Raw genomic sequence first — 21,484 nt, 5'->3', positions numbered from 1 at the left:
ATGTTCAGGTTCTCGTAATTCCTCTCCACACATCACATCAGTATACATCCCTGGTGTAACGCCACAGAGGTCAACAGGGTTACACTAGGGATTACTTTGCCCAGGTTTATTATTAGGGCAGTTTTCTAAAAGAATAGGCCTTATTTTGTTTCCATTTAAGCTTATGGTAAAAGTCTAATTGACTTCACTGGAAGAGAGATTTGGCCCAACATACCAATATCCAAACCACCTCCATTTATTTCAGTGAAAGTAGGCAAGGAATTAATAAGGTCCAATGTATTTTTAAATCTTAGATTTCATAAATGATCACAAGCATGTAGGTCACAATATATCCACAGAACGACACCTACGACAACCACCAGTGGGATCATTAAAATAATTAAGTTAGGCCTAGAGACAAATTCATTTCATAACATGTTCCTTACAAAACAGATACCCCCTTGCTTCATAATCTAGGGAGTCTGTTTTATAAACTTCCTAAGTAGTCCATGAAATATCCCCCTAAGCAGACCAGGTCTACCTGCCACTGCAGGGTCTTTATAAATCAGAAGTTTATAAACCAAAAGACAAACACCAGTGACGTGTATTCAAAGACCAAATATGAAGAGGTAACGCCTCATCTGCTCCACTGGTGCGGTGGTTAGCTGTGACCTCAGGATACAATTTCTAGCACAAAGCTACCAAATCCGCATCTTTACATAACTCTCTCCATGCGATGAGGGAGCTGGATGAAGAAGCAATCAATAGAGGACATTCCCTTTGCTTTAAGCGTAAAGTGGCTACCACTGTGAACCTGAGCACAGGTGGGGTACTTTACACCATGCTCATCAGCAGGAAAACAGCCTCCGCTAGCAGCACAGAAAAGGAGGAGACAGGTTGCTCCCACAGTATCCTATGGGAGTGGTTTCTCAAAATATGGTGCTAATGCTTTTCATGTTACTGCCCTGAAAATGACTGCCGAAAAACACTTAAATTGCGCTGCTGGCACCAAAGTGCCCTGTCAGGTGAGTGGTAAGCAAAAGAAGCAATGAAAGAAATTACAAAGTACTTGACCAGCTAACCTCAGAAACTGCTATAAATATAGAGTGCTAAAAAAAAAAAAAAAAGTTGAATTTTTGGTCTCCTTGTCTGCTGGGTTATCTGTGTGAATTTTAATAAATCAGATGAGTTTTCAACCCGTTGTAAGCAGGAAGGGTGGGAATTACTAATGTGCTAAGTGTAACTCAGCTACAGTCACGTTATCCTCGCAGAAGAAAGGAAGAGCAGAAAAGGAGACAGCGTCAGCTGAGTTTTGCACCGAAGGTAGTGGAGACGCTGTTCAACACTCATCTTCTGGGCTCCTCTCAGAGGCCGTAAGTGACATCCCTCCTGACCACAGCCAGGCTGCACGAGCTGCACAGAGAAGCCTGTTCTTCCTTTTGACTAGCCAAGCCAAATAAGCTAGTATCTGGATAGGAATGTGCAATTTTCTCAGATTCAGGGTTTTTTGAGCAGCCTGTGCCAGGTGTAGCAACACAGACATAATTTTATTTTGATAAGTCAGACAAGAGTGATTTGCTATCTTCTCCTCTCCATGACTAACTTGGTCTGCCCCTTCCTAGATGCCGTAATACCCATTTATGCCTAGAACTCCACGCAACCGAGGCTGTAAATGTATACAGAGGAACAGTAATTTCCGAAAAAGTGTTCTTCAGAGACCAGCTAAGCAGTATTTTCTTGTACGTTTCATCAAATATTCCAAGTAAACACACAAATAATTCATTCATCGACAGGGCCCAATATCAGCACCCAATTACAGTAAGATTTGTACTCCCAAAGGGTAAACTCTGCTTTCTTCTCCAGAGCCTGCGGGCAGTCCCCAGGCAGCAGCCGTGCCAGGCAAGGCAGCAGTTATGAAGTCCAGTAAGGAGTAAACACCTTTATCACAGCAGACAGCTCGGTTCTATTGTGGCTCCCTACATGCCAGTTTGTAGGAGATCCTGGAGAGGTGGACGCAGACAGGTCTGAGGAATCTATTTCCATATAAATTCCTTCCCTCCTGTCTCCCCAAGTCACTGGAGTGAAGGGTTAAGGTTACAGGGACTATTTCTCCTTCACCACTAAAGCTACCACTCCAGCTGTGCAACAACAGCCCTGGGTAACGTGGGAAAATCTGCTATCATGGTGTGCTTCCATGGGCTCTGCCAGACCCCGAATCCAGGATTTTTTCCCATTAGTGAAAGCTAGAGACAGGGTATCTAACAGCATTATTCCAAGTTGTAACTACATCCCTGTTACAGGTTATTTTTACTTCCCATAGCGGCCAAGCCACGCACCCCTCCTCTGGCACAGTCATGCCCTGGTGCTCACAGACCCAGGACGGGTGCAACTCCTGCCGTAGGTGCTCCGGCCAGTCCGTCTGCAAGAGAAAGCAGTTCCTCACCTCCACCCACTGTGCTCTGCCCTGCATGCTACCCGGGAGCTGTGCTGGATGCATCCTAGCAGCAACGCACGTCTGGCCATGCTTCACACCTTTCCCAGAGCTTATCAAAGTGCTGCATGGCCTTGTGTGACCTCAGCCACGCAGCACCCATACAAAACAGCAATATTTGGCTTTGCAGATGGGGAAAGACTGGTTTGTTTTACACTGATTCAGTAGCCTGGGAACAAGAGTTCTTTCACTTGCTCCAGCTCCCACTCTGGTAAGTGCAACACCCATGGGCTTGTATGCAGGCTGGGGGGAGACAGAGGATGGGAAGGGGAAAGGCCCTTTTTTACGGATTTCTTTCCTTATTTGTTCTGCTGGTCAAAATTCCCTTGGAAACCAAAGAGAGATTTGCTCAGTTAACAACCAAATAAGAAAAACTCACAAGATTTATCTGTAAATTGCAGGTGCATGAAATGAAACAAAAAATTATTCTAATCTCCATGAAAATTCTTATGTTAATTCAGAAAAGGTACTGCATATAACCAAAACCTCTGGTTTTCTGCTCTTTTACTTGTTCTCATCTGCAGCGTACACCTGATCGCCTTGAACAATGGCAGAGCCCCGGGGAGCCCTGGCAGGCGCACCCCTCTCTGCAGAGCTGCCGTGCTGGTGCGCAGTGTCATTACGTGTGCGCAGTGCTCGTGCACCGTGCCCATAACTTGCATCTCTGAGCATTTACAACATGCAGGAAAAACACTTGCTCCTGCCTGTTCAGGTGTTTTGCTTTAAAGTCTGTGTACGGTTTAAGTTCACAATACCTATTAAAATTAATGAGCTTTGCGCTGCAGCTCGCATGCAGGCGCGTTTTGTAGCGCTTTGCCTGAATGTGGGCTGCTGGCTCCAACTCAGAAACTCTTTGCCTTTTGGGTAATACACAACAGTTCATAGCCTGTGAGCGTCAGAGCCTGGTGTCACCCCACAAACAGGGCGCTCAACAACTGACCTCAGTGGGAAAAGCAGTACCTTATGAAGGGGGCAATGTGTCATGGCAGCATGCTTGCCTATGTCCTTCACTGTGCTTAAAACAGAGTCATTTAGCGGGTGTGCAGGGATGAGAGAGGGACTGAAGAGGGATAAGACACTATACAGATGCTGGGTGGGTGAGCAGCATGGAATGGCAGTGGCATGGAGAGGCTTGGGGGACCCCTAAGTCAGGATGAACACTACTGATGCTGCAGTGGTGCAGGCAGGAGGCTGTGCTGGCCCAGGAGAGCTGACACCACTTCTGCTCCAGACCGGGATCCTGCCCTCCAATGTGCTGTGCTTTCGCAGCCACCAACAATCTCTGGTTATGAACAAATCTGGTCTTCACTCCTTAACCTGTCCAGAGTACAGGCCTTGTTCAAGGACTGATTTACACCCTAACTGCCAGCAGGGGGTAAGCGACAAAATTTGCTAACTGAACACTTCTTTCAGGCAATAACATCAATAATACACAGATTTGATGGGAAATTAGCAAGTAAGTTATAAGAGTGACACTGGATTCCTTCTATGTGAGCAAGAAATGTGAAATGCTCTCAAGTATGCTAAGCCTGGAGAATTATATAGCATAAACTTATCCAAAGTAGGAATTTCCCTGCTCCCTCCCAAGAAGTGCAGAGCAGGACCCTGTACAGAGCCCTTAGTGTAAAGGATGATATGGAAAATCTGTCTTGTAGATCTTGGTAGCAGGTGTGTTTGAGCTTATGAAACCACTGTACCTGGCTATACGGGGTCAGCAATCCTGTTCTGCCAGGGACAACAGAGGGGTCCTAAAACTTGGAGAAGAGCATTCCCCTGAACTCAGTCCAGCTTGGTGTGGCTGCAGAAAAGGGGGGAGAAGAGGAAGACCTCAGGTGTCAGTGCTGAGCTCCAACACCCAGAGAGATGGAGGCGCTGGAGGAAAAGGTAGGGGAATTAAAAACAACAGATACCTACAGAGCAGCTAGAATCAGAAGGCCATGCTTGGTAGGAGGGCTTGTCTGAAGGTGGCTCTATACAAGAATGACAGTTTTTTTGACAAGAAACACTCAGAGGAGAAGACATACTTTAGGGGACTCCTTTGCAAATCACCAAAAAAGTCCATGGGTTCAGAGGAAAGTGAGGCAGGCATATGCCTGGAAAACTTGTAACAGCTAAGGTCATTAGTTTCTGAAACAGTTAATAAAGCCGGTGCTGGTTCTCTTTGGAGGACAGAGCCTCCAGGGACGGAGGTGGTAAAGCCCAGATGCCCCAAGAGCTGAGATCAGGACATGCGCTATGTCAGCACTGGCTCAGCATGCCTTGGGCCATGGGACCAAAAAGCTCCATTTTCCTGAAGAGGAAAGGCTGGGAGCAGAGAGGTCCCAAACACGGTGCACTACAAACTGTCAGGGGGAGGCTCCCTGGGTCCTGTGCACCCACACCATTGCCACCTAGACGTTGCCACTTCAATTAAAATTATTCCTGCTTGCTTTTGTCATAAGACTAATGCCACAGAAAGCATGAGCTTTTATAAATACATTTTGAACAAAATAACATACTTATCTTTAATAGAGGGTTATACAACAAATACTAATTAACCAAGAATGTAAGGTAAATATATTTACCTTTTATAGCAGAACAACTCACAAGGAGCTCACAGCAAGTCTCCGAGTCAAAAACACTATTCAGGGCTGTGAAAAGGACAGGCTTCTTTTCTGCTTTCTAACAGAAATTCAAAGTGATATCAAAATTTCCAGTGAAATCGAGACGCTGGGGCTTGCTGTGATATACAGGGATTTGGAACTTCTCCTTCTTTTCCACTTGAAGTCAATGAGACGTCTGCCACTGAGTTCCCTGGGAGTAAGACAGGAGGATCTGGCAATGTCTTTGGGTATTCCTGACTGCCCATTAGGAGCTTGGACTTTTGGTGTGGGTTTACATTTTTTAAATGTAAGAATTGTCTCACTCCCTTGGATAAACACAGTTTGCAACTCACTCACTTTATAGATGTGCTAGAGTTTTGCAGCCTTTACAATCTGTCATATAAATCCATATTGAAGTGTCAGTGTGTGAAGGGACTGCTTTAGAGGTCTTCTGGGTGAAAACATGAATAGAATTTCTAGAGGAAATGCTCTCAAAGATGAATAATTTGTCTACTTAGACAGTTACTTTAGAAATAAGATGTTCATGGTAAGAGTCACTAGACTGAATTCAACAGGGTTTTTTTCTTTCTACCTGTTAACTCACAACTACCAGAGTTGGGAGTTTTGGTGGGAGAATAAACTATTGAAACTGAGCCTCAGATCCAGGTAAGACAGCATCAGCCTCCTTGTACCTCCAAAGCTCGTTAACTTTAATGGCACTTTTGGGTATGCATGGAAAGCAGCGTCAAGTAGCTATAAGAAGAGGGATTAACAATATTATTTCTGAGATAATTTCTGTGACCACCATCATTATGCTGTTGTTGACCACAATTTCTTTTATATGTTTCTCATTTTCCTTGCCTTTCACCCTCTGAAAGGCCAGCTTGCTTTCTTGTATGGCGTTTCATTCAAAAAGCCAACTGGAAAGGTGTGTAAGAGTAGTGTGTAAGGTGAGTGTGAGTGGTTTAGAAACCATCTTTGACAGTGGCTGTTTAACCCTCTTCTTCTTTGTCGCACCAGTTGTGCGCTGTTCAAGTTTTCTCCTTTTTAGATGAGAGAACTTATGTGGCCCATAAAAATTTACTGGAAAGAGGGCGTCTACCCCCTTTAATGCCTAATCTGGCACCCTTTACTTATGCAAATTTAATCAATGGACAAATGCTCTTCTCACAGCAGCTGCACTAATACAAACAACATCAAAGGCTTTGTCAAAGTTACTCTGAAACAACTCTGGAATCACTGAGATACAAGATGTGGCCTCCCAACTTCACATCACCAGCCATTCACTCACGTGAGTAAGACTTCCAGAATCAGGTCCTTTCTCTCCCCGAATCAGAGCCAACCACATAACTTGGGAACAGCCAAGCAGAGCCAGCTGAGTGGGCTGAGCACAGTCAATCCTAACAAATTACAATAAGAAATGTATCACGCTGCCTGCTGTCAGGTGTAATTTATATCATACCAGAGGGGTGACTGGAGAGCAGGTATAGGCAGGAACTGGTCATACCTATACTTGCTCCTGCTGGGCCTGATCTGGCAAGCTGCTGGGAGCTCTTCCCTCCCATTGAAGTCAACGTGAACTGAGTTTGTTCAGGACCTAACAGGACTGGGCCTCCTCAAAATACTATGAAAGGATAAACACGATTTGATTATTTATTTTTTTCTGTTTTCCATTAGCATGTGATGTCTCTGTGTATGCACACCCTGACTGTATTTATACACATGCTCACAATCTGTATGTGTCTTTAAACATACATGTACAGTATATACTACAAGCTAAAAGCCTACTTAGGATTTTGGAGCACAGAGAAAGAAATAGAGATTGTAACACAAATAAACAGGAAGTTTATTCCCACAGCTTTCAATTTTAGTGAGCATAAACTATTTTATGTGACTGGAGCTAAGGTTTAGCAAAGCATTTCAACATATGCTTACATCTTTTGCTGAAATACAATCTACAAAGTTGTTTGATTTCTTAGATTTGAAGCTTTTAAACTCACGCTCAAACCAAGAGTTTAATATGCTGTTCAAAATAATCCAGAAAGCTCTGTGTGCAGACAAGTATGGCCATGTCTCTATATGTGGCCATGCATGTTATCTCTGAGCATAAGCTAACAGTGCTCTGGCATTATTTCCAGATGTCTTCCTCAGAAAAGCTATCTCCTTCCTCCTGCACCTGTGAGAGACCCGGGATTCCCTTCCCAGCCAGACCACTGCGAAGACAGTCTGTGCCTTATGGAAGATACACACCAGGGCAGCGAAGCACCACCAGGAGCTCCAACCATCCCCACTGAAATAACTGCAAGTACTTTGCCTTAACCAGGAATGAGAGCAGGCCAGACTCAATGGGGGGTAACCAACCAAGTCTACTACGCAGCACTGCAGAAAAACAAATAAAAAAAAAATAAAAAAAGGGAAAAAATAATAAATTAAAGTGTACGCTTCATCCAGCCTCATAATGTATGTAGCAATATGTCCTACTTGGGATGCTGGTGAAGGGTTATCTTTTGCTATAAAATTATATGTGATTTACAGGTCTCATCCTGTAAGCTCTTACTCCAATGAGAACTGAAGTTTGAGCAGCTGAAAAAGCATTCAAGCCTCATGAGATAATACAGCAATACAAATGAAAGACAGTACACAGCAAAACATCAGGCAGCACGTGAGCTCTGGTCAGTCACAGTTTTGTACTTTCAGTTTAAACAAAGTACAAAATCTGAAGAAATATGCTTTTGTTGTTTATCAAACAGAAAGAAAAAAGGTTTTAGATCACTACTCTATTCTCTTTAAATGAAATCTGTGAATTTATGTATATTCTCCCAAAGCTTCCATAAGTGAAGCTTTTATTAAGGAAGCCTGATATGGGATGTATTTTTAAAATAGTGTCAGCAGTGATATTTTAAAATGTGGAAACAGATGTGCTACTCTATTACAACTGCTGAATCTTCTCTGTATTTTTTATACCATGAAGCATTTGTCTGCTTCTCTGTTATAAATCTCTCCCCACTGAACAGATTTCTTCCCTATGATTACAGTAGTACCACACAGACATCATTAAACAGACACTGTCCAGAAAAATCATATTGTTTTGGCCTGACTGTAAAATATAGGTATTTTAATAATTGTTTCTTTTCCATAGAGAATTTCAGCAGCTCCCTTTCCTTGGAATGAAATCACAGCCATATGCTTTATGACATCAGAGGCGTTTCAAGGTGTCTCCATAAATGTCATTTATTGCTTGGGAACCTGCCAAATCTGTGCAAAAATCCCTAGTTCTTTTAAAGGAAAAATCTTCAAATGAATCTAGAGCTTTACACTGGTTGTCATACCAAAAAAATAAATCTACCCCTTATGGAAATACTGGCCATGCAGGTAGCAAAACCTCTGGCAATGAAACCTGCTGACCTGGGCTCTGGTTTGCTTTTGAGTCAATAGTGCCTCCTTTAACCAGTCTGCTGGGCACCCTGACACTGCACATCCACACCTTCTCTTGATCATACATGAGGCATTTACCCTCCTGAAAAATAAGCAGTCTGAATGACAAAAAGCTGAATTGGTTTAGTGATCATAACTGTAAATCAAAATCAGGTACGTCTTAACGTACTGCTGCAATGACTGCGCTTGAGCCCTTAACACAGCGGTCCCTTCCACACTACCTTCATAGGCTGGATGCTGCCCAGGATCCCCCATCCTTCACGGTGCCCAGTTGTCCCATGGGACTGGAAGCCGGGCAAATCATAAAGAGACTCTATGTCATATACAAAAATATACTCTCATGCCACATCTATTCATAATTTGGCATATCTGGAGTCTACTCTGAGATAATACTGGCCAGATCCAAATAAATCTCGCCAGACATGTCACCAACCTGTCCAGCACAAATCAGCTACCTTTAAGCATGCAAAGACTCAATCCAATCTGCAGCTGCAAGCAGACAGGGCAGGTCAGCTGGCCACTGCCCGAAGGAAATGACCACTGACACTGAGGCACACAGCTGCCACTGAGGTTAGGATTTTGGCTGGCCGACAGAAGCATCCATTAGTCCCAGGGTATCAGAGCCGTTCTGTTTTCTTAAGGAAGAAAAAAAGGCTTTTTTTTTCCCTAAATCTGAAAGAAAGAAGTTGCTTGGTACAGTTGGAAATAATCTAGGGCAGCACACCAACAGGTGCTTCAAACGTATCGGCAGAGCGCAGAAGATGTTGAGAGAGAAAATGAATAGACTCTCTAAATAATACATAAATTTTACAGGCTTTTTTTTTCTGTAGAACCCCAGTGAAGTTACTGTATAAATCGGAAACTGAATTATTCATAACTGGTGAATATATAATAAATCATATTTCACACTGAAATATTCCTCACAGGTACATGCCTCTTTCCATGCAATGAACAGAAATGGGCAGCGAGCCTGAAAACACCAAGGTCTTACCTGGAGTCTGGGTACTTTGTCAAGGTAGCCAGGCTGCTGGTGTACATGTGTCCTCCTACATCGATGTGCACGGGAGCGTTCGACTTGGTGAGTTGAGCTGGGAGAGGAATTCCTTGAGCAGCCAGAGGAGAAACCGGGGACCGTGTTAGAGACAGACGGGACATGCTTCTTCCCTCCTGCAAAGGGAAGGCAAAATAGAACAGTTTCTCTTAAATGTAGTGGTGCGTTACCTTTCTTTCCAGAGTGATCACAGATCTAATCAGATCATTTTTGCATCTGCCTGATCACATATTCAGCTAACAAATTATTGCCACCACTGTAATTAAGTGTATTTGCATCATTTTCTTCAAAGTACCAGAGGGGAAGAGAAAGATGCTTATTAGCAATAAGAAATCAAGAAAAAAAAATTTCAAGGTGTCAGCCTCAAGGGGCATAAAACAAACTGCAAAATTCTAATTAAAGGTCGCGGGCTTATGTGTTAGATGTGAAATATCCCCTGACAAACGAATAACCAATTTGTGAATTGGGATTCAGGGGTTTTTGCAAGTTTGTCTCAGTAACGAGACACCTCTAAATTAGTGACTTCCTCAATACCTAAGGCATTTAGTTTATATATGTAGTAAATTTCACATCAAACTAAGATCAATTTTCTGGTTTATTTTCAATAATTGTGAAATAAATGGATAATTTTCAGTTAAGCCTTAATATTAGACATAAAGAACTAATAAGCTTTCAAACTGAAAGCAATTAATACCTGGAAGCAGTGAAAACAGTAAGATCTATAAACTGACCCATGCTTTCATGACAAGACGCGTTAGAAACTACTGTACAATCTGGCATGTGAAATTACAAATTCAACAATCTACCTAATGTTTACTGCTCTAAAAATATTTGAAAATTAATGAAATTTCTGAATTGAGTCCCAAAATCTTCAGCTGATGTACAAAGTAAAAAATACTGAAATGTCTTAAAAATGAACAGGACAACCATAGCAAAAGAAAATTCCTCAATTCTCTTCTGTAAGAAAAGCACAGCTTATTCTGCATGAAACGTGTGTCTCAAAGCTGATTTCAGTTAAACCGGTATAGACGGCATACATGTCAAATGGAAAAATAACCTTTTATAAAAGTTTAAGAAAATGTCCATCCATTCTCCCCCCTATGGGTAAAGCAACATATGCAAAACATTATAGCTGAAGACATTTCTGAATATAATCTAATTTTCTTGGTATTTTGTTCTGCAAGCATGCTACCAAGCACCCAGGCTCTTCCTTACATCTGACAAGCACTTTACATGCAGCATTGCAAAGTGAATTCCTGTTTCTCCCGCATTACTTTGACAATGTTTCTTAGAAATCTAAAGCTGGTCTTGCCTTTCTCTTAGCAGTATTTTGCACAAGATGCCTGGCTACACCACTCGATGAACATACAATTAGCAACATTCTTTGTAAAGAAAAAAAAAATTCTGAGCTATATAGAAAGGGATTGAAAAATCTTAACACATCTGGACAGCTTCACAAAGTCATCACATCTCCGTTTACTGTATTTCATCTTGCTTAGCTCCTAAGAATTTCCTGCATCTACAGCACAGAAATACATCACCCCATTATGAATCCACATCCTTTTCTCTTCGGAGGCTGGACGGACATCTGCACTGAACACGAAGCAAATACCAACTCTGTCCTAGGACTTCTGTGTCAGCCGATGCAAAATTGGGCATTAACATTTTTACTACAGCACCACCTTCAAGGAAAGTGATTGAATCCTTTCATGACTGAAGACATTGCTTTCTTGTTTCCCACAAGAGCCTGTTGTGGGCAATCTTCAGTAAATATGTCACATAGCATAAATAAAAGAACTAACTTTTAAAAACAATGTAGTATGTAAGTACCTACAGTATTTTAGCGATGTGTTTACTAATCTGTGGGTGCCTCATCTGTCTGCCAACACAGACAAAGGGTTGTGTTTTTTTTTTCTTCTTACCAAAGAGCACTGTAAACTCATGTTCACTCTCTACTCCTTCACTTAAATGAAAGGGTCAGAAGATCCAGGCTGAATGTCAACCCTGTCTTTGTTCAGACCCCAAGTATTATCACTAATGATAAAGGTACAGACCTCGCACGGTACAGAGCTGCCTTAGAAATAAATCTCGCGCAGTTTCACAAAACAAGTGCCTAATTAGGGCTCCTCTGCACCCCTTGTTACAATTTCCAAATGAAATCAAAGGACTTCCAGTCCTCTGTAAACGCGTCTTACATTTAACCATTTGTCTTGAAATACAGACTTCAATTTTAAAATATGCACAGATAGCTGAAGATCAAGTGATCTGAATCTATTTGTGCATATTTAAACACTGCTGCTATCTTAGGATTTTGTTTAATGTTAGTATACCAGTAAATTCCTTGATCTGTAAAGAGTCTGAGATTCTCAGTGAGGCCATCCTCACACAGTAGATATTTAATTTATACTATTCACTGGAGGGACCTTTTGAACAATCCTCTGCTTTTGGCATCTCTCAGCTAGAGCATGTATTGAAAAAACACTTAATTATAGAAAATCACTGGAAAGCTAAAATAGTTCTCAAACTTTTATGGCTTTTCATACTTATTGAGGGTGCCACTGGCTTTTGGGGGGGAGGGGAGGAGAAGGGGAATTAAAACACAGGCTTTTCCCCTGGTTGGAGAGGATTCGTATTAAAAAAATGAATCCTATGTTTTTATTAAAGTTGTGGAATTCCATCATTTTCACATGAGCAAATTATCAAGGGGCATAATTGTTAAGCACTACATAAAGGGCACTGAAAACACTCCTATTGCTCCAAAAAAAGAAATACCCCTATTTCTTAAGGTACCATAACCCTATTTCTAATGACTCCTTCCTCTTCTTAATGTAAAACACAGCTAAAATTCATCACACTGAGTAATGTACTTATTTTATGCACAAAGCAAAATCCTAAATGTATTTATCCAGTGAAAGTCTTTATGCACATATTTTCTAATACTGATGTGAAAATTAAAACCTTAAGGGTAAATATCGCAGAAACACTAACAAACTTCATTTATTAAACCATGTAAAATAATCCTTGCTCTTTAGTTGCCTACAACAGGATACAGCATCCCAACTAGTGACACAGGCAATAACCCTGCTCTAATAAGTAACACAGGAACCTGCTGAAGGCAAAATCAATAGAGCCCGATTCCAAAATTATCTGAATATTTAGTTTTTCAAACATTACACACCAAGATCTTTCAGAGCCAGCTTATCTTTTTCTGCCTTTCTAAGCTAACTGCATAAGTACTGCTTGTAAAAACTATTTGCCCATGCAAAGTGAAATAATCACAATGCCATGCTCATTTACACACAAAATGATTTTGTGTCCCATTGTGCTCACAGTTGTTCAGCTCTCTAGGGGTGATTAAACTAGCTATGCTGCTACAGCTTGAGATGATTTCACTGAATCGTTTCTCCATGAAGTTGCTTCTTTGCTAAGCTGTTATTTTAACCATAAAAGGTAAACAGAAGGCAGTTGTAAGAGCTCCATTCAGCTCCGTGCCCAGGGCTATAACCCTAGGGCAGAGAATGCTGAAAGACTGCAGAATTTTCCAGGGTGTTGCCTTTCTTGCTCTAAAGCCTTCAGGAATACTGTTCATTTAATACACACTCTAGATGATACATTTCAGATCCTACTAAAAGAAAGACTTCAAAAGTGTAAGAACTTTTGGGCGGATGAAGCTTTCCCACCTCTGCACATAGCTCGGGGCCATGGTAACCAATACTGCTGTTGATGTTGGGAAAATACAGTAGAAATAAACTGCACGGAGCAGAGCAGACAGATAGGGACAAGGGAGGTGAAAGGTTGCAGGGAAGAAACAGGCAGCAGTCTGGAAGGGATAACGAGAAAAAAGGGAAAAGAATGAAAAAGGAGGCGGCCCTGAAGGAGGGACAAAGTTAAATCAAGGAGCAGGCACTTAAAAGACTACAGATGGGAAGCAAGACTAATTAAGGATGTAAAAGCGCTTTGTTTCTAAAGTTTATTGTTGCCAGGATAAAAATTAATTGAAACTAATGCTGTTATTCACTCGTGCAGTTTAATTCCTTCATGCACATTTGAGACGTGAAATGAAAACGGCAGGTTTAAGGACCTGCCATGAAGCAGCTCTCTCCCGGGGAGCCGGGGCGAGGGCAGGTCGGGGCCGCAGCCCGGCCGAGCGGGGTCCAGCCGGCCGCAGGACCCCGGCCCGGCTGGAACCAGCGCAGCACCCGCGGCTGCTCCCCGGCTGGTCCCTCGGTCGGGTTCCCGGGGAAGCTGCTCTCCCTCCCCAGGGACCTTTATTTCTTCACCAGCAGATCCACGAGAGCACTGGGGGCAAAGCACCCACGGCAGCCCCCCGGCCGCCCCATCGCCAGCGCTCTGGGGCAGGCACCGGCTGCAGAAGTTACCCTGGCGCTCCCGTGACTTCATGGCAACGTCGGCGTTTCCCCAGCCTGCGTTTAGCGCAGCCAGAGGGGCACAACTACAGACTTGGCAATTACCTTTGTCTCCACACAGGGACGGCGACCGCTCGGGTCTGCCTCCAGAGCCACTGGGAGACAACTGCCTGCGCCGTGAACCGAGCCTGAAGACAAAGCAGGGGAGGGGGGACTGCAAACCTCGGGCCCGATGGCTCCAAAATTAAAAGTCCGTAAACATCTGCACACACCTTCGCGCTGCTTCACTGAACACTGGACCGAGTGACAGAGGAGATCGTGCCCAAAACTTTTACAGGAGAGGGGGGGGAGCTCCCTCTGGAGCTCTGGTTACCAGAAAAAAAAAAAAAGGAAAAAAAAGGCTTTCTCCGTCCCCCCCACCCCCCCGCAACCCGCCTATCTCTGGCAGTCTCCGGTCTATTTAGTGCAAGTTTCACGTCACCCAAATGCCTTTCCCTACTGATGGTCAGGGAAATCACAGCGAGCAACGCACCCGGTCACTCAACTTCTGCCTTTTTCTTTTGAAGACACACTATATGCTCAAAGGTAAAATTCAGAAAAAAAAAAAAAAAAAAAAAGGCACAACATGGCGTCCTTTACTTATTCCCACATAACAAGAAAGGAGATGTCTTAGATGAATGCAAGGAAAAAAAAAAAAAGCCAACCCCGAATCCCCGATCCTGTACATTTTCCGTGCAGCCAATGGTGGTGAGCATTAGCCAGGCTAATGTATTAATTTTGCAGAAGTGTGCCACATCGCATGCAGGAACAGAAATGCAAACTATAGCCTAGAGTGGTTTGAAGTCTACCCCAAACCAAGCCTTCCACTCTCACTGGCGCCAGAGTTTCATTCACAGCCCGCCCGTGTTTTCCATACGCGGCGCTCCCCATTGTCGCCCGCCTTCCCTTTGTGCCGAGCCGCCCCGCCGCCAGCCCCCGCGCCCCGGCCCGCGCACCCCCGCGCACCGCCGCGCCGCGGCACCCCGCCCGCCCGCCCGACCCCCGCGGCGCGGCCGCGGCTCCGCGTGTACCATGCGAGAGCGCGGAGCGAGCCGCGCTGCCTCCGCCGCGCTGGGGCTTGGCCGTCTTCAGAGCCGGCGCCGGGGCGGCAGCGCGGGCACCCCGGGCCGCGGGGCTCCGCCGGCGCTGCCCATGCTGGAGCGGAGCAAAACAAAACATACACACACACGCGCGCACACGCGCGCACACGCGCACACACACACACACAGAGCAGGAGCAAAGCGGGGCGGCTGCAAACGGGTCCTGTAGCTTTAAAAAAACACCCCTCCGCCGCTTCTCCTCCGGAGCCAAGAGCCGAGTTAGTTTGAAGAGGCACTTTCCAAAAAAAAAAAAAAGGGGGGGGGGGAAGAGCGCGAGAGAAGGCGCGAGCGTGCCGCGCGGCGCGGTGCAGCGCGATGCAATGCAATGCGATGCAATGCAAAGCACGGCGCGGCGCGCACGGCGCGCTCCGGCCCCGGCCCCGGCACCGGCCCCGGCCCCGGCAGCCGCGGGAGCCGCCGCCGCCGCTTTCCTTACCTTGAGCTCAGAAGAGATCTGCGAGCCCCGCTTTGGCTTTGGGCTCTGCTGGGTTTGTGTGTGGATGGGCTCAGCTTTTTGCTTTTATTACTATCTTTGCTCCGCAGATCCTGCTGTGATTATTATTATTATTTTTAAAGCTTCTCTCTCTCTCCTGTCTCTCCCCCTCTCTGTTTTTGCTGCTTCTTTTTCTATTTATTTTGTGTGTGTGTGCGGATGTGTGTGTGTGTGAGGGGGAAAAAAAAGCCTTTAAATGAAACTGCCGAGGCTGTTATGAGAAGAAAGGCAATAATCCCGTCTCTAAATAACAGAGGGAAGGGAGAAGAGGAGGAAAAAAAGCGAATTCTTGCTCAGGGCTTTGCAAACGCCTGCAGGGCAGAGGATTAGGCTACAATTAGCTCAGCCCTTTGCTCTCGCCCTAGCTAATTTTGCGATGAAAATTGGATATTTTTCCCTCCTTTTGGTGAAGGTCTCCAGATTTATATCCCCCCCTCCCCCGAACAAAATAAAATACAACCCTTAAAAATGAAATAGGGCTGGGAAGGCGGCCGGCGCCCCAGCCCGCGCCCCCGGCGCCCCAGTCCGCAGAGCCCCTCCGCGCAGCGCGGCGCGGTCGGGGCGGGAGCCCCGCGCTGCCCCGCGGAGCCCCGCGCAGCCCAGCCCGGCCCGGCCCGGCCCGGCCCTGCCGGGGGATAACGGTTCGGTGTTGGGGAGGATCAGGCCACTGTCACGTCCTTCAACAGACTTACTGAAAAGAAGAAGGAGGAAAAGGGGGGGGGGGGAAGGGGGGGAAAAAAAGCTGATTTTAATCATTGTCATTTGGTCTGATGTAATATTTCCCCAGGCATTTTCAACTAGGCATAAATTTTCAGCTCCCAAATAAGTAACACAGGGCACGTTTCTCACATCTCTTGACTCCTCTGTTACAATTAGGGTAGCACCCACTCTGCACTTGTTGATAAACTAGATCAAGTTCAAAAATAAATAATAAAAAAAAAAAACCCGACCCCCCTCCTCCCCCGCAGCACCCAGCGCCGCCGGGCTGCGGACGGGGGGTCTCGGAGGCGGGGGGGGGGGGCTGCAATTATTCCCATCCATCCATCCATCCTGCCTCCCCCTCCCTTTCACCCTTTGCTAATGTCTCGCATTGTAAACGCCAAATTTCCTGTAGGCCATTAAAACCAAATGACGTCTATCGACATGCATTGTGCTATTGCGGAGCGCCCTGGCAGCCCGCCCCCGGCCAAAAGCGCCATTTCAATTAGAGCGCGCGGCGCGATGGCGCGGGGCTCCGCGGGCGGCTCCGCGGGCGCGCACCGCGCCCGGCCCGCGCGCCGGGGGGGGGACGACGACGACGACGGCAGGGAACCCCCCCTCAAAAAAAACCCCCAAACCAAAAAACAACAGGGCAAAAAAAAAAAAAAGCTATCCCTCAACTTTCAGCCAAAGACGCGGGTCTGCCGTTGCCTGCGCGTTTTTGCAAGCCCCCGCGGGGGATGCGCCCCCCGCGCCCCGCTCCGCGCTGATCCCCGCGGACGAAGTTTGGCGGGGGGGGGGGGACGGCTCCGCGCCGCAGCCGGCGGGCGGCCCCGCGGCGCGGCCCCGCGCTTGGCCGCCGTCTGCGCCCCGCGCTCAGGGCGGGGCGGGGGCCCGCCGCCTACCGCGCCCGCGGAGGGGCGCCGCGCGTCCCGGCTGCCGGCCAGCCGCGGCGACTCGTCGGGCTGCAGCGCCTACTAGCCGCCGAGCGCGGCCGCGCAGGGGAGTTATGCAACGCTGCGCGGCTGCCCGAAAGGTCAGGCCGCCGGCGCGCAGGAGGGGTCCGCGCTCCCTGCCCGCGCCCGCGCTCCCCTCCGCGCCGCGCCGCGGGGCCACGGGCGGCCCCGCCCCGCCAGGAAGCAGGGGAGGAAGGCAGGCAGGACCCCCTAAAATCGAGGGGGGTTTTTTAAAGTTCTCTTCCGTGGCAGGAATAAACAGAAACTTTTCTCCTAAGGGTAGCTTTTTTTTTTTTTTTTTAGAGTACAAACTACAGGAGAAGAGGGAAATTTTCTCATTAAAGTTACATCCCTGCAGTTAGTTCAATTACTTGATATATGCAGAAGATGTTGTAAATTTAAAGATTTAAATAGCTTACAAAGATGCCGGAGGCTCCATCAGTTAATTTCCTTAATTTATGGATTTTTAGCTGAGCTTCTGAAATGAAAAGGAGAATGAGAACTAGGTCAGCAGAGAGATTTGCATCCAGAACAGACTAAAATTTGTTTTCCTTGACCATCCCATCAGCCCAGGTGCGATCCTTCGCGGGGGTCACTGTCCCACCTCTCACCTCCGGGCCGGACTCTCTGTTTGCCTACGAGAGCGCAGCACAAAGGGGTGGATTTTATTCCAAAGTAACCTCCGAACACAAGCGTGTCCCCAGACAGCTGCTTCGCCGGATCATTGGACAAGGCTGTAGCCTAAGTAGTCTCATTTCCCCAGCACTCTGGTCAACAAGTGGATGCGGGGAGGACGAGCTCCACTGAGACTCGGTGACCTGTCACGCAGCCCGAGTTTCACTCAGCTTTTCTGTAGGGGTGCAGGCGGACTATTTGGGATGACTTGGCATCATAATTTTTACTTCCTCTGTGAATTACTAACTGCTAAATGAAAAATAAATATGAGAATCTCGAACAGCAATCAGAGCATCGTAAACATAGGATGCTTCTGCATTGAGGCACAGTAAAGAGGAAAGAGAAGATCTAAAAACGCTGCACTGAACAAAAAGTAGAAATTGTTTTCTGACTCATCCCAGCACATCTGTGACAGGTACCACTTAGTTGTGCTGCATGGAAATGGGATGCATGGCTAATAAAGATTTGCTTTGTTTGTTTGTTTGTAGATCAAAGCAAAGACACAGTAGCACTTGGCATAAAAAAGGCATGCGCAGGGTACGTAACTTGTGCGGGATTGTTTTTACGGTATCTAAGAAAAGGACAATGTACTTGGGAGCTTTGAGTTTTTTCTTGCCTGTATTAATGTTGAGGGTAATAAAGGTACGCATTACAGCTTTATATGCACTCGCTCATTTCTTTCTTCTCACTCAAGTGTGTGAATGCCTTCCTGTTATTGTGTTTCAATATGTATGAATATATACATATGAATTAATACTTAAAAGATTGATATAAACTAAACAGTTTTAGGAAGCAACATTGCAATATGATTAGTATTGGTGTTCGTGATTTAACATTTCTTTTCCCACTAGATGAAGTTTCTAAGATTTGCAAGGTACATGTCAAGGACGGGTATATAAATGGATTTTTATTTATTCACAACTCCAAGACTAATTGCTTCTCTTTGCCTGAAGGCCAAGAGATTGGTTTTAATATGACACTTCAAAAGTATTCATAGAACTACAGAGATACTAAGTGTCATTGTTTGAGAGAAATCTCGCTACTTGTGACCCTGAAAAGAAAATCTTCCACTGTATTTTGAATCCTAATGTTGTTTTTCAGAGTTTCACTTAAAGCTCAACTATTAAGAAGTGTACAGAGGAAAATATTATGTAGTGAACAAAAAAGAAGAAATACTGTTAGAACTGAATATAACTTATTTTCTCAACAACTCTATTATCCTCCCTATAAAGCAATACAAAATTTATAACAGAAGATTCCTGAGCTCAGTTGCAGGATATTATAAGTAAAAGAGATAAGTTATAACTTATCATAGGTGTTTTAAAAGTTCTTGGCCAAATGCCCAGCATAAGATACTAAATACTCTAAAATTAATACTTAGGATTCTTTTCTTACCAGCAGTTCTTTGTATTCTGTGCAGATGCTTCAAAATGGAATTAGACAGAACCTTTCTGTAACCTGTTTTTTAATCTAATTATTCCATAGTTCACTTCCATTTTTTTCAATAAACAGGTAAAAAATTTATTGACACTCTTAAGAGACCATGAAAGAGAAGCCCATAAAGAACCCCAGCTCATTTTTCTCCATTTTTTTCTGCTTTCCAAAAATAACAAATAGTGTATATTTTACAGGACAGAAAATGACTGGATTGTGACAAGATGCAAATTTGAAGGAATGTAAACTTCCTATCAAAAAGATGTTCCAAATAGATTTTGAAATGATCCGGTTTGAAATTTATTGACTGTGTGAAAGACAGTATCATGAATTGAAAAATAATGTCGACCTCTTTTACACTGTGCTATATGAATTAGAGTAACAACAGCTTCCAGTCGGTATTGTTCTTGAAGGCCCTGTATGAATTTATGCTAGTAGGCTTCATCCTGTCTTAGTCCTTACTCTTTTCCTTGTATTATGTGTCTTATTTTGAGGTTTGAGCCTGACTTCAGGACTTCTTATGTTACATATCTTAACCTGAGGCTTGATCCTGGCTTCCTGGTGATGATATCAATATTCCCACTGACTACAAAAAGTGCAGGAAGAAATCCACGGACTGCCTGACGCCCCTCTCTAAACACACCATGCTCTACTGGGCATTTTAAGATAAAGCAGTAAGTAAGAGAGAAAATGGATCATTTCATGAAATGTTTAAAGCAGATAAATGAGAACCAGGGGTTTGTTCCTTTAAAACAAAGGAATCAATGTCTATATGTAGATTAATACTCTTCCCAGTCACAGTTAAGACACCACTGTAGTCTAGATGGACTTTTATTTGGGGAGAGAAGATTTGAGTAAGAAATCGGTGCTTCAGAAGTAGTTGTTGGACTCCAGCGCACCTTCAGTCAGCAAAGCTTACGTGACTTTGTTGCCTTCAGTGAGGTTTCATGGATGTGACTGCATTTAGCCCTGTCTCCTAGACCGCAGAGGCACCACGGAGAAACACATCTGAATGCAGAGAGTAGGCAGCCGTGGATCCTGTGACTAGCACCGTCGCTTCCGTCACTGAAAATGAGATAGAAGCAGAAGGTGTGGAAGGCCGATGTTACAAATGCGTTGAGCCGCCGGAAAGGTTTGTTCTTGTGAGAAACCTGAAAGCACCTTGAAATCCCAACACTCGCTACAGTCAGTTGACATATAAGGAATAATAAAAAGCAGGAATTAAGGATATCTCCCAGTTGAAGCAAGTTTTCAAGCCAGCTGCAGTGCCAATCATTCTGGAACAGGAACTTGACCCTGGGTTTGCTAATTAAGTCAAATAATTGTTTGTCATTTGTAGGCAGATAAGGGGTTTCCTGGGAGCAGTAAGCATGACCATGCAAAGAACAAAATCTGATCATTAGGAAATCACTAAGTCTTGTCACTCTTTTCCCTTGAATGCTCTTCTATTCTTTTCAAGAAACAGCTTGCTGCTGAGTGAGTTTACAAACCATTACTTTATTGACTAAATACAGATGGACTGTTTTTAAAACTATCCATTATCCAGTGCCTAACTCATGACAACAGCGTGATACAAAGAAATAATCTACACTGGAAGGCCAAGATGAAATAGCTTGTCAGAAAATACAGTATAGGAAAGGTTTGCCTGTCTCTTCTGCTTCCAACTGTGGTAAGCCAAAAATAGCTTCCAAAATGAAATTTACTTAATCAAGATGTCCCATGTTAACATTCAGCACGGTGGTTCTCAGCTTTATACATTGCCATTTTGTTGTGTGCTCTCACTCCTCTTCTTAAGCGGTTACAATACTGAGGAATATTTTTAACCCGTTTAAGTAATGTGCGTGGCATTAGTTTTTAGCTACTTATTAAATAAAGCTTATCCATATTATATATGTCATGGAGAGGAAAAAAAAATTTTATGGCTGAGTGTAATCCATTCATTGGTTTATTAGAGACACAAAGTACTCTGAAGAATGTCACAAATCCACATGGTGTCCCTGAGAGCTTGATTTTTGCATATGGATCGCTGACTTAGCTGAACGATGTATAAAATCCTGTGTAGCCAGGCAGCTCCCAACTGAATACACTTCTGAGGGAGGTTATATGCATTGCTTCTGCCAGCAAAGGTCTGGAATATGTTAAACTGCGAAAATATCACTTAACAGAATACAGAGAACGAAGAA

General features: G+C 44.6%; 1 protein-coding gene across 5 annotated transcripts in view; it reads right to left on the bottom strand.

The window, feature by feature from the left end:
* The window catches only part of KCTD15 (potassium channel tetramerization domain containing 15), a 46,809-nt gene extending 30,577 nt beyond the window's left edge, over positions 1-16,232 (bottom strand). Inside the window, exons 1-2 of one of the 5 annotated variants that reach the window (XM_072872730.1) lie at positions 15,481-16,232; positions 9,479-9,654 (exon numbers count right to left, since the gene is read on the bottom strand). In XM_072872730.1, coding sequence (XP_072728831.1) covers positions 9,479-9,642 — 164 coding nt within the window. In that variant the 5' untranslated portion in view covers positions 9,643-9,654; positions 15,481-16,232. The other 4 variants (XM_072872728.1, XM_072872727.1, XM_072872731.1 and 1 more) reach the window with 4 other exon arrangements.
* Positions 16,233-21,484: the final 5,252 nt, after the last annotated feature.

The sequence above is a fragment of the Ciconia boyciana genome, chromosome 9, assembly GCF_034638445.1.
Source record: "Ciconia boyciana chromosome 9, ASM3463844v1, whole genome shotgun sequence".
Lineage (NCBI taxonomy): Eukaryota > Metazoa > Chordata > Aves > Ciconiiformes > Ciconiidae > Ciconia > Ciconia boyciana.
Note: the sequence above shows the minus strand (reverse complement) of the source record. Positions and strands in the feature narration are given on the sequence as shown.